General features: G+C 40.4%; 1 protein-coding gene across 2 annotated transcripts in view; it reads right to left on the bottom strand.

Moving 5' to 3' along the window:
• KCNU1 (potassium calcium-activated channel subfamily U member 1) overlaps positions 1-16644 on the bottom strand; it is a 103114-nt gene that overhangs the window by 48460 nt on the left and 38010 nt on the right. For both annotated transcript variants that reach the window (XM_083480374.1, XM_083480373.1), the window contains exons 18-19: positions 5598-5707; positions 638-743 (exon numbers count right to left, since the gene is read on the bottom strand). In XM_083480374.1, the coding sequence (XP_083336500.1) occupies positions 638-743; positions 5598-5707 (216 nt within the window). The remainder of the gene's footprint in view (positions 1-637; positions 744-5597; positions 5708-16644) is intronic.

Raw genomic sequence — 16644 nt, 5'->3', positions numbered from 1 at the left:
AACTGTTGCTTGTGGAAAGGGACACAAGGTTCTTCCCACAGGAACTTAAGTGGGACCTAGTGAGGCAGGTGTTTGGGAATACTGAACTACAGCTCCCATTAACCCAAGAAAGAACGGGCAATGGCCACCAGGGGTGGAGGGTGACGTTCAGCAGCATTTGAAATATCAAAGGTTCCTCACACCTACAGGATGTGCCAAATCCCTTCTGGAATTTTTGGGAGAATTCTCCCCCTAAAAAGCAGTAAGAAAATATCGCCATGGGGGGGGGGTCAGCCTATCATTAGTGAGCCTGACCTTTGCTTCAGAAAGAGGTAGACCTGGCAGAGAGATGTAACCAATGGCAGTTGGGTGAGAACCCCACTTCAAACCAGAATTCAGATTGATCTGGGCTCAGCTCATAATGCGGCACAGAATCCCCAAATTTCAAAATGCCCACCATAAATAGTGACAAACTTCAGCCAGTCAGATCCAGCTGCCCCCTGCATTAGATGTAAAGTGCAAAGAAGGCTTAGACATCATAACTTTAAAAGAAGCATAACCTCCTTTCTCCCATCTCATGCTCACACAAATTCACAAGGAATTCAGACCAGGAAATGGTGCACACATGGTGCACACATAGATCTCCCCAATGTCTTACCTGTTCTCTTCACTGTCAGTCTGCAAGGGGAAATTGAAGAAAGGGAAAAATCCAAGGGAGCGTGAAACTACTAGACTGCTCGAATCCTGCGCTGCTTTCATCTTATCTGAAATAAAAAGCATTAAGAGGCCATTTCTTCTCTGGCTAGTCTTAATTGTTTTTCAATAGCCTAGGGTCAATCAAAGTCATTTTGATAGTGGCAAATAAGTGCATGTAGAAGCATCTCATTACCAGTTTCAGGTTCATGGTAGCCCCTAAGCCAGGCTTACTCAACCTCAGCCCTCCAGATGTTTTTGGCCTACAACCCGCATGATCCCTAGCTAGCAGGACCAGTGGTCAGGGATGATGGGAATTGTAATCTCAAAACATCTGGAGGGCCGAGGTTGAGGAAGCCTGCCGTATGCCAAGTGAAATGGTAATGTTCAACCAATTAGATCATCCCAAGTTGATGTCAACATCAACATGGTTGGGCACTTGCTAAGACCCATGTTCCAGGAAGTGGGCGTACTGGCAAGAGCTCCCTGTACCTTCTCACAATTCCCCCCACCTGCTTGTTCACCTTGTCCTTTCTGGACCAGAGCTGGTGAGCATGCCATTTATGGTACTATGAAGACAAGGAACAGTAGCTACCAATGTCCAGCGGCAAAGGAAGCAGCTCGGGGGCCTGGGGCGGTGCGCCCAGGGGCGGGACGAGCTACCCATAGGGGCAGGGTGAGGGTGGGGTGAGCTGACCACAGGGGCAGGGTGCATCGGGGGCCCTCCAGACTCTGCCTGCCTCCTCCCACTCAGCCGCCCTACAGCTGGGGGGAGGCAGCAGATGGACCGTTTGGGCAGCGCAGAGCCTGCGCGCACCCCAGCCACCACGTCTCTCCCAGGAGGGACATGTGGCTCGGGCGCACTGCAGGCCCTGTGGCGAGTGCCGCCCGGCATTTTGGCACCCCCTCAGTGGTGAGACCCGGGGCAGCCCACCCCCACCCACCCTGGTTCCTCCGCCCCTTTCAATGTCTGGTGCCTTGATGGTTCTCTGTCTGGTAAGCAGGGGCACCAGCTATAGAGGGCAGAAGGGGCTTCAGCCCCCTCAATATTTCTAGGCAGGGGGCTGAACCCCCCCCCCCAGTATTGAGGGGGCTGCCATCTTCTGCCGCCTCCAACAAGCACTGGGCGGGGGCAGGAGGCATGGAGGGTGGTTTTCATCCTCCCTGCTCCCCGCCATGATCTCCAAGCATCTTCTGGGAAGACCCCCCCCCCCATGTTGGCTCCCAATTGGTAAGCCTGCTGGCAGGCAAGGAGGTGATAGCAGTGCTGAGCTTTAGCAGGAGCAGCTAGTGATTCTGGCCTTTAGAAAGAGGTAGACACACTTTGGGAGGGGGCTTCATGGAGATATTCACACTGTTATGACACACCAGATAACAGTGTTGGGTAAAACTTCAGTGATTATAAAGCAGGTAAGAGGGGTTGGCATGGTAGTAGGGCAAGGATCTATTACAGTGGTGCCCCGCAAGACGAATGCCTCGCAAGACGGAAAACTCGCTAGGCGAAAGAGTTTTCCGTTTTGCAGGTGCTTCGCAAAATGAATCTCCTATGGGCTTGCTTCGCAAGACGACCATGTCTTGCGAGTTCCTGCTGGTTTTTTTTCCCTCCCCCCCTTTTTCTAAGCAGCTAAGCGGCTTATCGGCTGATCCGATCAGCAGATAAGCCGCTAAAACCCTCTAAAAGCCGCTAATAGCACTAATCCGCTGATCCTTCAATGGGCTTGCTTCGCAAGACGAAAAAAACCACTAGACGAAGAGAATCACAGAACGGATTCTTTTCGTCTTGCGAGGCACCACTGTATTATTATTATTATTATTATTTTATTTATTAATCTTCATTCATTTCAACTAAAAAAAGAGAAGTTTATATATACAATATTCAATACCAAAGCTGGAACAAAGAAAAAAGAAGGAAGAAGAAGAAGAGAAAGAAAAACAAGTACATAATTTTATACAATTCTTCTGTACAAATATAACAAATTGTCCTTTATGTTCATACAAATAAAATTTCATAAAAAGAACGGAAAAAGGGGGGAAAGAAAAAAGATTTCTATAAATAAACTTTTAAAAGACTTCCAAAAAATTTAATTTACTGTGTCTATTCTTTCCTTTATAACGCACAGCCTCATATTACATTCAGTTATCTTCATATAGCCTAACATAATATTATTTACAGTTTTTGTTTTGCAAGAATCAGTCTAGTTCTGCTAAGAGAATTTCATTCTTATAATGATTTTTTAAGTATTCTTTAAATATAAAAGTTATCAGGAAGAGTAAGAAACGACATGAAACAGAGAGTCAATAAGGAATGGAGAATATTTAAAGGATCAATTATTGATTCCCATCAGCACTTGCTGTTGGAATGGCATCCTGTTCAGTGGTTGGGATTGCACAGTCCAGTCCTGCCTTCACTGGAAGTTGACTAGTGTTAGACCCTGGCTACCATACAGGACAGGCCAGCATCCAGGATCCCACTAGACAATCAGGAGAGACATTCTGGCCTGGCAGGACTCCACCTCAGCTAGGAGCATACTTTGAACCTATCTTTCCAGGCCCCTTATCCCCCCCCCCCTTTACTATTATGATCCTACCCAATACCATAACCACACAGAGTTATTACAGAATAATGAGAACGCTTAACATGATGAAGCACTCATTAAGAGCCAACTGACGTTGAGAGAAAAATCCCTTTCTGCTCCTGTTAATCACTGACCCAAGGAGCTCAGTGAGGCCACTAACATCACAGGTGGGCAGGTGCGATAGCTCACCGGGCAAAAAGTGCCCTATCTACTTGTGGGTGAAGCTTTTAAGCACTTGGCCTTTCCCACGCCATGTGAGCTCCCATGGGATAATACAACTTCTTGTAGACTCTTGCAAGGGCACTGTGGGAAACTTATGCCCCAACTGTCCCAAAGCCACTGAGTCATTGGCCAAAAATGCTCCATTTGCTTGGTGTGTGGAAGAGAACTTACTAGACCTTCAGCGGAAATTGAATGCTGTGGAATTACACGAAACCACACTGGGCTGAGCAGTAGCTTTTTTATTTTATGTAGCCATGGAACTGACACCAAACGTGAACACTATAGAGAAATCACATTCGTCTGAAGATAGGCAAATGTTTACGTTGGGTTTTCTACATTTCCATGTCAGTTTGCTAGACCTCAAGAGACTTCATCAGCATTTTAGTGCAGATTTCTCCTTAAAAACATGCACATTTATTTTGTAAGTTGTTTATCCAACCCTAAATATTATTACAATCAATTTCCTCTAATGTAATGTGTGCTATTTTCACTAATATATGAATTTTTAAATGCACACTTTCTTCTAATATATACATTTGCATAGACATTATGTGGTTGGGGAAATACAGCACAAAATTCAGAGAAAGTGAGAATTTCAAAGGATAGCTGTCTTTCGTTTCACAGATTGGTTTGGGGAAGTGTGAATTCAGTAGGTTCATGTTAAAAGTGAACTGAACTGAATTCCCCCTCCCACCCCTATCTCTCATGAATGTAATGTGTGAACAAGCCCACAGGTGTGCACTTCTGAGATCTCACTGAGGATGTGTGTTCCTGCGAAATCTACCAAGGCAACAAAACAGTCGGGTTAGCAATGGGGCTTGCCTGCCATCTGCTGTTCAAATAAAAGATAGAATGTTTAAGAATAAATCCTTGAACAGACCATGGCCAGTTCAAACACTCTGTGGGAGTAACAGTTCTCAAAGCAGTAAAGCTGGCATTAACTACAGCTTCACATACTCTGGGAGATAAATGTTCCTGTTTGACGAGCCTCTGTGCTCATCTTCATTAACCTAGTAGCCTCCGGATGTTTTGGACTACAACTTCCATCAGCCCCAGCCAGCAAGGATGGGCTTGATGGGAGCTGTGGTTGAAACACAGCTTCAAAAAAGCTGCGTAGAGCACCAGGTTGCTGAGGGCTGTCCTGTGCTGTTTTAGCAACTTAGCACAAGCATGGCTCCCAGTAACAAAGACCCAAGTGGCTACAATTGTGCTCAGCAGTAGCTGGTAAAGCAGCCCAAACAATGAAGCAGCCATCTCCCTTTGCAGTAACCATCAGGAGGAATTCCCATCACTAAACACCAGAAGGTAGTGATTATGGAAGCAGAGGGTGCTTCAGTCAGGGCCATGCAAGCATGTGGTCCTAAAATTGGCTAGCCAATTGGCTCGCTGACAGCAGCCTGGTAAAGGATGGCTAGCCAATTGGCAATCTCATGCCCCTACAACTACTTTCTGATGCCCCTGCACACACTGGACTACAGTGGCAGCTCATGCTTGCCACTAAACAAAAACCCTACTTCAGCGAGGGCACCAAATAGATCTTAGACTTGGAGCCAGGTTCACCTCCCTAGGAAAAGCATTCAAAAAATGGAGAGCCGCTGCTGAAAAGGCCTTTTCTTGTGCTGTCTCCCTCTGTACCTTCCCCCAAATGGAGTCCTCTGAGAAGGGCTTCTGAAGATGGCAAGAGGGTCCAGGCAGCTTCACAGGGGAAAGGGTAGTGGGGTCCTGAGCTATATAAGACTTGACAGGTTAAAATCAGCCCTTTGAATTTGGTATGGAAACCAAGCACAAGCTAGTGTAGATGGACCAGTGTTGTAAGCTTGGTCCTCCTTGTCATAGTTATAAGTCTGGCCACCAAATTAAGCTCCAGCTTCTGAACTATCTTCAAAGTCAGCCCCACAGAGAATGCATTGCAGTAGTCTAGTACTGCTATAAACTGCCTTTTCCCATGCATGTGGTGTTACTAAGCCACACAGCTACGCGCACAAGAGTCTCCTTTCCCCCGTATCTTTGGAGATATACATTTTATATCAAAATAAAATTGATAGATGACGGATTTGAAGGCTAGCTATGCAATCCACCTCTGACTTATACATGGTTAGTCCAGTTTGAAATGTAGGGAGAATTTACCAGAAAGGGAGATTGAGGATTTTCTCGGGACTTTCATTTTGCAACGACACTTTACAATTAGCTCTGGATTCAGAATGTCACTGTGGCATTGTCTACAGTAATACCGCGCCCTAGACAACAAAGGAAAAGAAAAATCATGAATGTAATAGTCAGAACAGTTATTTGTATGTATGCATTTCCTTGTTTATTTGTGCATTGCATTTATATCCTACCCTTTTCTCCAAGGAGCTCAAAGTGGTGTACATGGTCCACCCACCCCACCCCACCCCACCCCACATTTAGTCTCCAAAGCAACCCTGTGGTTAGGCTTACAGGCAGTGACTGGTCCAAGGTCACCCAGTGAGCTCCCAGCCAAGTGGAGATTTCAACTGGTAATTTGAACCACTCTAACCCCACACCTGGGACGCGGGTGGCGCTGTGGGTTAAACCACAAAGCCTAGGACTTGCCAAAGGTTGGCAGTTCGAATCCCTGTGACGGGGTGAGCTCCCATTGTTCGGTCCCTGCTCCTGCCAACCTAGCAGTTCAAAAGCACGTCAAAGTGCAAGTACATAAATAGGTACCACTCCCGCGGGAAGGTAAACGGCATTTCCGTGTGCTGCTCTGGTTTGCCAGAAGCGGCTTAGTCATGCCGGCCACATGACCCGGCCAATAAAGCAAGATGAGTGCCGCAACCCCAGAGTCGGCCATGACTGGAACTAATGGTTAGGGGTCCCTTTACCTTTAACACTGGCTGTCTTTTCTTTTGTTGTTTTGTTTTTGCCTGCTTTTCAACATAGGTTCACAATGCATGATAACATTTTTTAAAAGCAACCATAAAACTCATTGAAAATAGAAAAAGTAAGAATTCTTGAATGCTTCCAGAATATGTGTACCTCAACCTATTTTAATTTTCTTTTTTTTATAATATTTTTATTACTTTTTTTCCAGGTACAGATGTAAAGTCAGATATAAAACAAAATAACAGAAAAAGAAAAAAGAAGAAAAGAAGAATAAAGAAATCCATCTTTCCAATACATTTTTTCATAACCAATCGGACTTCCTCACATCTCCCTCACCCTGCTTTCTTTACAATAAAAATATCAGCAAATTAATTCCTTGTTTCATGTGTTATTAGTACTTTCAAATGGTTATCTTTTGAGTTCAAAATACTTATTATCAATTTGCTTTTGCCCTGAAATAAATACAATGTTATTTAAAACTTTAGTCCTTTCATAGTTATATCTTAGTTTCCAATATCCCAAATCTTATTGCTGGAGCTAGATTTTCCAAATCGTGCAAATTCTTAACATTCATATAACTTATAATGTTTTTGTAAATAATCCTTAAATTTTTTCCAGTCCTCCTCCATTGTCTCTTCTCCCAAGTCTCGGATTCTGCCAGTCATTTCGGCCAGTTCCATATAGTCCATCAATTGCGTATGCCATTCTTCCAGTGTGGGCAAATCTTGTGTCTTCCAGTACTTTGCGATAAGTATTCTTGCTGCTGTTGCTGCATATATAAAAAACGTTCTATCCTTCTTTAACACTTTCTGGTCGACAATGCCCAGGAGGAAGGCCTCTGGTTTCTTGGGAAAGGTATACTTAAATACCTTTTTTAACTCATTGTAGATCATTTTCCAGAAGGCCTTCACTTTTGGACAGGTCCACCAGAGGTGAAAGAATGTCCCTTCAGCCTCCTTACATTTCCAACATTTATTATCAGACAGATGATATATCTTAGCAAGCTTGACTGGGGTCATGTACCACCTGTATATCATTTTCATAATATTTTCTTTCAAGGCATTACATGCCGTGAATTTCATACCAGTGGTCCATAACCTTTCCCAGTCTTCAAACATAATGTTGTACCCAATGTCTTGAGCCCATTTTATCATGGCTGATTTGACTGTCTCATCCTGAGTGTTCCATTTAAGCAGCAAGTTATACATTCTCGAAAGTACCTTAGTCTTTGGTTCTAACAGTTCTGTCTCTAGTTTCGATTTTTCCACCTGGAATCCTGTTTTTTTATCCGACTTAAAGACCTCTTGAATTTGAGCATAATGAAACCAATCTTGCACCTTATTCTTTAGTTTTTCATAGCTCTGTAACCTCCAATTGTCTCCAATTTTTTCTATTATTTCCCCATATTTCAGCCAGCCGGCCTCCATATTGGGTTTTTTTCGGGCCTTGGCCTCCACTGGTGATAACCACCTCGGGGTCTTACCTTCTAATAAGTCTTTGTATTTTGTCCAGACCATAAATATTGCTTTTCTGACAATATGGTTTTTGAACATTTTATGAGTCTTTACCTTGTCGTACCACAAATATGCATGCCCATCCTAAAGAGTTATTAAACCCTTCCAGATCTAGGACATCAGTGTTCTCTAAAAGTAACCAATCTTTCATCCAGCAGAAGGCTGCAGCTTCATAGTATAACCTTAAGTCTGGCAGGGCAAACCCCCCTCTTTCTTTTGCATCAGTTAGTATTTTAAATTTTATTCGGGGCTTTTTGCCCTGCCAAACAAACTTTGAGATATCCTTCTGCCATTTACCAAAACATTCCACTCTGTCCACAATCTGTAGGGTTTGAAACAAAAACAACATCTTTGGCAATACATTCATTTTTACAGCTGCAATTCTACCCAACAAGGAAAGTTTCAGTCTTGACCAAGCTTCTAAATCCTTTTTAACTTCTAACCAACATTTTTCATAATTATCCTTAAATAAATTCAAGTTTTTGGAGGACAAATTGACCCCCAGGTATTTCACTTTTTTAACCACATTTAATTCTGTTTCCTTCTGAAACTCATCTGTTTCTAAAGGTGTCAAGTTTTTTCCCAGAACTTTGGTTTTTTGCTTGTTCAACTTAAATCCCGCCACCCGACCAAACTCATGAATCAGTTCTAAAACTCTTTTTGTACTAGATTCTGGCTCCTGTAGTGTTAAAACCAAATCATCTGCAAAAGCTTTCAATTTATATTGTTTCACTCCGACCTGTATTCCTTGTACCAACCGGTCCTCCCTAATCATACTCAAAAGCACCTCCAGGACTGAAATGAATAAAAGAGGGGATAAAGGGCACCCCTGTCGTGTTCCTTTTTCGATTTTAAACTCTTCTGTCACCACATTGTTCACTATCAATTTAGCTTTTTGTTCTGAATAGATTGCTTCTATACCATTTTCAAACCCCCGTCCCACTCCCATCCCTTCCAAATTTTTCTTCATAAACTTCCAAGAGATGTTGTCAAAGGCCTTCTCCGCATCAATGAAAATTAACACTGCTTTAGTATTGTTAGTTTGCAAAAGTTCCAAAATGTCAATAATGTTCCTAGTGTTGTCAAACAAATGTCTGCCTGGGAGAAAGCCTGCCTGGTCCTTGTGAATTACTTCATTTAACACTTTTTTAAGCCTACTTGCCAAAATATCTGCAAAAATTTTGTAATCCACATTTAGGAGTGAGATGGGACGGTAGTTCTTTAGTTGAGTCTTTTCAGTTTCCGGTTAAGGAATCAATGTGATGAAAGCTTCTTTCCACGTTTCCGGTGCCTTCCTCCCCTCCATGATCAGGTTACAAACCTCCATTAATGGTTGTATCAAGTAGTCTTTTAAAGTCTTATAGTACTTGGAGGTAAGTCCATCTGGGCCTGGAGATTTGCCGAGTTGCATATTCTGGATGGCACTCTCAATTTCCTGTTGTGTTATTCTGTAATTCAAGATTGTTCTCTTTTCTTGAGATAGTTTTGGTAATCCGTTAACTTTTAAAAATTGGTCTATCTCAGTCACTTCCTGAGGCCCTTGCGTATAAAGTTTTTTGAAATATTTCTGGAAGCACTTTCTAATTTCTTCTGGTTTCTGTATATTTCTCCCTTCAACCTCCAGATTGGTAACAAAATTCAATTTTTGTCTCTTTTTCAACTGCCATGCTAGCAGTTTTCCACATTTGTTCGGCGATTCAAATGATCTTTGTTTCATTTGTTTAATTTTCCATTCCACTTCTTGATTTATTAATTTCGCATATTGTGCTTGATGGAACTTAATTTCTCTCAGAATCTCTTTTGATTTTGGTTTTAGTCTCAATTTTTTCTCTCCATCTCTTATCTTCTCTAGTATCTTATCCTTTTTTCCATTCCAGAGTTTTTTCTTGATCGTATTCTGTTGTATCAGAAACCCTCTCATTACTGCTTTACTTGCGTCCCAGATTGTTCTCTTTTCCACCGAAGTGTTCAAATTTATTTCAAAATAGTCTTTTAAGGTTTTTTGGGCCTTCTTCACAATCTCCTGATCTCTTAGTAGAGTGTCATTCATTCTCCATCTGAAGGAGTAAGTCTCAATTCCACTTTCAGAGCGTTATGGTCGGAGCAGGTTTTTGGGCAGATTTCCACTTTTTTAGTCTTAGGTGCCAGCCCTCTAGATGTCCATATTTGGTCGATTCTTGTCCATGACAAGTGAGCCTCAGAAAAGAATTTTCCTTCTTTACCTAAGGGGTTCTTTGTCCTCCAAATGTCAATCAGATCCATACTGTCAGTCAGTTCAAAAAAAGTTTTAGGTAGTCTGCCATCTTTAGTTAAATTTTGGTTTTGTGACTTGTCCATGTAAGTAGAGACCACCCCATTCATATCTCCCATCATAATGATGTTGGTATAGTCCAGATAGTCCAGCATTATCTCATGCAGCTTCTTATAGAATTCCGACTTCCCTTCATTTGGTGCATAGATTCCTACTATCAAAAACTTTTCTCCTTGTGTTTGTATCTCAATTGCCAAAATTCTTCCTTGCTCATCTTTAAACAGAAATTTCGGTGACAGGTTCTCCTTTGCATAAATCACAACGCCTCTTTTCTTTTTTTCTTTTTTTTATATAAATTTTATTTCCAATATACACTCTTTTAAAATCACAGACTTGCCAAAAGAAAAAAGAAAAAAAAGACACAAACACAGAAAAATAAACAAAAATAGACAATAAAACATCAAGACGTAAATACGTTTCTCCAAAAGTACTAATTATCATAACATCATTCTGACTTCCCTCCACCACGATTTAAGCTATATCACATTGATAACCTTCTTGCAATTCTTTCTTTCTATCTTTATCTTTACTTCGCAGATTCTATAGTTCACCTACTGTTATTTTAATGTTACCTAAGTTTTTTTCCATATATGATATAAATTTATTCCAATCATTAATAAAGTTTTTATTGCTCTGATGCCTAATCTTCTGTGTCATTTTTGCTAGCTCAGAGTACTCAAATAGCTTGTTTTGCCATTCACTAATAGTTGGGATTTTAGATGATTTCCAGTTCTGTGCCAACAATAATCTGCCTGCTGCCGTTGCATACTGGAACATGGTTTGGTCTTCTTTCCTAATCTCCTCACCAACCATTCCCAGAAGAAATGCTTCTGGTTTTTTAGGAAATGTGTATTTCAGTATCTTTTTCAATTCATCATAAATAGAGCCCCAGAACCTCTTCACTTCTTCACATGACCACCACATATGATGGAAATCGCCCTCTTTTTTTTTTTACATTTCCAACATCTCTTGTCTCCAATCTTGTACATTTTTCCAAGCTTAACAGGAGTAATATGCCAACGATACATCATTTTTTCCATATTTTCTTGGAGGCTAACGCATGCTGTAAATTTCATATCTTTAGTCCAAAGATTTTCTCATTCATCCCTATTTTTTTGTGTTCATTCCATAGGGCATTAATTTGGTGAACCTGTAGCCACCCTATTGACTTATCCTTTAGTTCTTCATATGATTTAATTCTCCACCCTTTATCCGATTTGGTTAGGAGACCTTCGTAAGTCCATCTTTGGGTTCTCGTGTTTAAATTTTTAAGAGATGAGATATTAACTGGTGATAACCACCAAGGTATGCCCTTTTCCAACAGTCTTTTAGTTCTATTCCATACCTCTAACAACGCTCTTCTAACAATATGGTGGGAGAATCCCTTATGCACCCTTTCTTTATCTTGCCATAAATAGGCGTGCCAGCCAAATCTAACATCAAATCCTTCCAGGTCTAACACATCTCAATTTTCCAAAACTATCCAGTCCTTAACCCAACATAGGCATGCAGCCTCATAATATAATTGCAAATTCGGGACAGCAAACCCCCCTCTTTCTCTCCTGTCTGTGAGCAGTTTAAACTTAATTCTTGCTCTCTTCCCCTGCCAGATAAACCTGGACAGGGTCCTCTGCCATTCCTTAAACATTGTTGTTCCTCTAATTACTGGAATATTCTGAAATAAAAATAGTATTTTTGGAAGGATGTTCATTTTTATGGCCGCCATTCGTCCCTCCCAGGAGAGTTTTAATCTACTCCAGATGTCTAAATCTTTTTTAATCTCGCTCCAGGTTCTATTGTAATTATTTTCCACTAAGTTTATATTTTTTGTAGTTACCCAAATGCCCAAGTACTTCACCTTTTTCACTACCTTAATCCCTGTTTGTTGTTCTAATTGATTTCTTAAGTCTTCAGCCAAATTCTTTGTCAGTATTTTTGTCTTAGATTTATTTAACTTAAACCCAGATAACTTCCCAAACTCCTCAAGCAGTTCTAGGACTTTTTCCACGCTTTTTAATGGTTCTTCTAATGATATTACTAAATCATCGGCGTATGCCTTTAATTTATATTCTTTCACTCCAAGTTTAATTCCTTTTATTTCCGGTGTTTCCCTTATTTTATTCGCAATTATCTCCAGTACCATAATAAACAGGAGGGGGGACAGAGGGCACCCCTGTCTTGTACCTTTTGATATCATAAATGAATCTGTTAAGTTATTATTAATAATTAATTTCGCTCTTTGGCTCGAATAAATTGCTTTGATACCCTCCAAGAAGGGCCCCTCTATCCCTACCCTTTCCATACACTTTACAAGGAAACACCAGGATACATTGTCGAAAGCTTTTTCGGCGTCGACAAATACCAGAGCTGCGGGGATTTCATTTTTAAACTCTAAATATTCAATGATGTTTATTATATTTCTTATATTGTCCTTCAGCTGTCTGCCTGGCAGGAATCCGGCTTGGTCTTTATGAATTGATTTTATCAAATATTTTTTCAGTCTTTTTGCCATAATCTCAGCAAAAATTTTATAGTCGTTATTGAGTAGTGATATCGGCCTATAGTTTTTTACGTCAAGTTTATCCGCCTCCGGTTTTGGTATTAGGGTAATATGGGCCTCTCTCCACGAGTCCGGAATCCTCCCTCCCTGTAAGATGTTATTAAATACGTCACATAAGACAGGTGTTACGTATTCCTCCAGGACTTTATAATATTTTTGTGACAGACCGTCTGGACCTGGGGCTTTTCCTTGTTTCATTTTTTTGATAGCCTCCTTAACCTCATCCGTCATTACTAGTTTATTTAGATGGGATTTTTCATCTTCTGTCAGCCGCTCACCACCATTTTTCTCCAGATATCTTTCTACTTCTATTGTATCTTCCTCCTCCTTTCTTTTGTACAAGGTTTCGTAAAACTGAAGAAACTTTTCCTTTATTTCATTTGGGTCTTCTATTATATGTTCTTCTATTTTAATCTTATTAATCACCATTTGTTTTTTCCTTTTCCTTAGTTGCCATGCTAACAATCTCCCCGTCTTGTTTGCAGATTCAAAGTATTTTTGTTTCATTGATTTTATCCTCCATTCTACCTCTTGCCCTAATAATGTTGAGTATTGAGTTTGCAGCACTTTAAATATTTGTTTCATCTTTTCATCCTCTGGGTTTATTATTAATTTTTCCTCACAATCTTTCAGTTGTTTCACTATTTCTTCCTTTTTTGATTCTCTCAACTTCCTTCTATAACTATTCTGCTGAATCAAAAATCCCCTAAGGACCGCTTTACTTGCTTCCCAGACTATATCAATTTTGGTTCCTTTGTTTAAATTCCATTCAAAATACTCTTTCAGGGTGTTTTTTGCTTTCTCAATAATCTCTTCGTTTTCTAATAGATATTCGTTCATTCTCCACCTTTACTGTCCCAATGATCTACATTTTATTTCCAAAATTATTGGGTTATGATCGGAGAGTGTTCTAGGTTCTATCTCACACTTCCTTGTTCTTAATGATAACTCTCTTGAGATCCAAATCTGATTGATTCTGCCCCAACTTTGATGTGTGTCTGAAAAGTGTGTAAATTGTTTTGTTATTGGGTTTTTATACCTCCAGATATCAATCAAATCTAAATTTTCCTGTAAATCTTTAAAAGATTTTGGAAGTTTCCCTTGGTTCGTCTTTCTCTTTTTTTCACTTCTATCCATTTCGGGGTCAGGGACTCCATTTAGGTCCCCTAAAAGAATTAATTTATGGCTCTCTAATTCTAATAGCATTTGTTCCAATTTTTTAAAGAATTCTACTTTTTTTGTATTGGGGGCATAAACCGTTATTACATTAAATTTTTCTCCTTGATGATTAATTTGAACTCCCAGAATTCTTCCCTCTTCATCCTTACATATTAGTGTCGGTTCCCATTTCTCTTTAACATAGACCACCAGCCCTCTTTTTTTGCTGACATCTGAGTTAATAAATTCCACCCCCAACTTTTTATTAATCAGTACATGTTTGTGTTTTTTGGCTATATGAGTCTCTTGGTAGCATATCACATCATAATTTTTGTTCCTCAAAACTTTCATTATTTTATTCCTTTTGGATTTTTCATTTACACCATTTACATTCCAGGACAAAAACTTCAAAGACATTACTAAAACTAAATTCTAGTCGCTCCTTGTTCTCTTCCTAACCTTCTTCCTCCGCTTCTTTGCCGCTCTCTAATCCCTCTTCATTCCCCTCCCCCTCGCCCTCCCCCCTCCCCTCCCCCAACCTCCCCTCCCCCCTCCCCCTCCCACCCCCACCTCCCTCTCTGTCTCTGGTATTGTCTTCAGCCTTGCCAAGTTCTTTCTCATATCTCCTCATAAATTTTTCCACTTCCTGTTGGTCTGTCAGCTTGAATTTCTTATCCTTGAAGAAAAAAGCAATTCCTTCAGGAAATTCCCATCTATATCGTATCCTGTTTCTTTTCAGGACCGCCACTATTTGTCTATATCCTTCCCTTTTGCGTAGAATTCTAACTGGGATTTCCTTCAGAACAATTATTGGCCTGCCACCAGTTATTAATTTTTTATGATAACTCGTTTTTAATATTAAGTTCTTCATCTCAATTGAGTTAAATATTACTAAACAGTCTCCAAGAGGTCTTTTTGTCCTATTTTGGGATATTCTCATTTTTATTCTGAAGGAATTTTCAATTGTGTATGCGACATCTTCTTCTTTCAGATCTAACCATTTTGCTAACTCTTTAATTATCTTTTCCTTTATATTCTCATTTGTCTCTTCCTCTATCCCTCTAAATTTTAAGTGTAGTTGTTTCTGTCGCATTTCTGTCATAGCAATATTATCCCAGATTTGTTCCTGCGTTTTATTCACCTCTCTCATCTCTTCCTTTATTTTTTCAGTCTCTTTTTTCTGTTCTCTCATATCTTTTTGCAGTTTTTTATTGGTTTCCTCAAATGCTTTTGATTTGACAGATAGTTCCTGAATTTTTATGGAAAGTTCTCCTACCGCTCCTTCTATCCTCCTATCTATCATCTCCTGCATTTCTTCTAGTTTACTTTCTAGATGGCTTTCATTTTGTTTAAACTCCTCTTTGATTTTAAGCCATAAAATATCAAGATCTTTAATTTCCTCTTGTCTAGATGTCTTCCTATCCGTTGGAGTTCCTCCCCCCTTTCTCCCATTTTCCCCCGACATTTTAAATCTTATTTCCACTATATGTGTTGTCACTTGGTCTCTCCCCCTTCGGGGCTCACAATCTCCTTCTCTTCAGATAATCAGACTAAGCCTTCTTAAACATATATGAGGGTTTTTAACACTAGGGGGGGCAATTAAACATTGGGATAGGAACAGCAAGTTATCGTATCTTCCACTTAGTCTTAACGATTTTTAATCAGATGGTCCAGTTCTCTCTTTTTAAAATAGGTAGCTAAGAGGCTTAAAATGCCTTCTCAAGTTTGTTTATGCTTTTTATCTCCTTCTGATCAGTCCGATTTGCTTTCTCTGAGCTTCAGCCACTTGCTGGCCTAATCCGTGTAAAGGAAAATGTTGTAGGTCTTAGTGATAGCTCTCGAACAGGAGAACTTTGTCCATTATTAGGATAGTCCACTTAAACCAATAATAAACAAATGAAACTATTAGGCTTACTATAATAAGTGAAAGCTCACCGGAATCTATTAAGTTGAGAGTCAGTACACCTATTAGGTTGTGAGACCGTTTTAAATTAGCAGTTTAGCCAGTGTTATCATGCTAAGAGTCTGTTTTCCTTCCAGTCTAAGAGGCAGAACCACTTTTAGGCTTTATAATCCAGTTCTGTTTCCTCAGCAAATAAAGAAAAATCCACCAATCTGTCCGTTGCCTTAATTAAATGTAGGAGGAGGAGTATAGAAGTGAGGAGCGAGGGGGGGCAGAGTAGAGGAGGAGAAAGGTCCAGCAGGGGGGGGCGAGGACGCCAGGGAGCAGCAAACAATAAATCCAACTAAGGAGGAAATGGGCGGGGGAAGCGGAGCCCACATAGGCAAGTCTCCTTAGCGTTTAGCACTCTTCGCTTTGTTTTAATTCCTCCACGATTTCTCCCTCGGAGCTCCTATTAAAGTGTCCTTATTTGTCCCTTTATCTCTATGCCGCTGGTCCCCTTCTCCCAACTTTAAGTCCCAAATTTCTTTGCGGCTTTGTCCTCCGTAAAATGAAACAATGTACTTTCAAAACGTTAAAAAGGAAAAACCCATCCAACAAGCTTCTCATCCAACTGGCACCCTCTTTTGTAACTTTATATCTTCTTTTTGGGCCAACTTTATGGCCAATAGTTATTTCAAGTTGTCAAGAATTGCCACAGCATTCAATACTCACTCAGTCCGGCCGTTTGTAGATATTACCCTTTTAAACTGTCTGCGATATAATTGCCTGCGCCATTTTCCGCTCACCGTCGGGTGTATTCCTTTTATAAATCCTTAACCATCCCGGATTCTCTCAGTTTAATTTCCAATTACTCTAAATATCTCAGCACACACTGGAGA

This window comes from Podarcis liolepis (assembly GCF_965112155.1).
Source record: "Podarcis liolepis genome assembly, chromosome: 16".
Lineage (NCBI taxonomy): Eukaryota > Metazoa > Chordata > Lepidosauria > Squamata > Lacertidae > Podarcis > Podarcis liolepis.
This window is presented reverse-complemented; position numbering and strand designations above follow the sequence as displayed.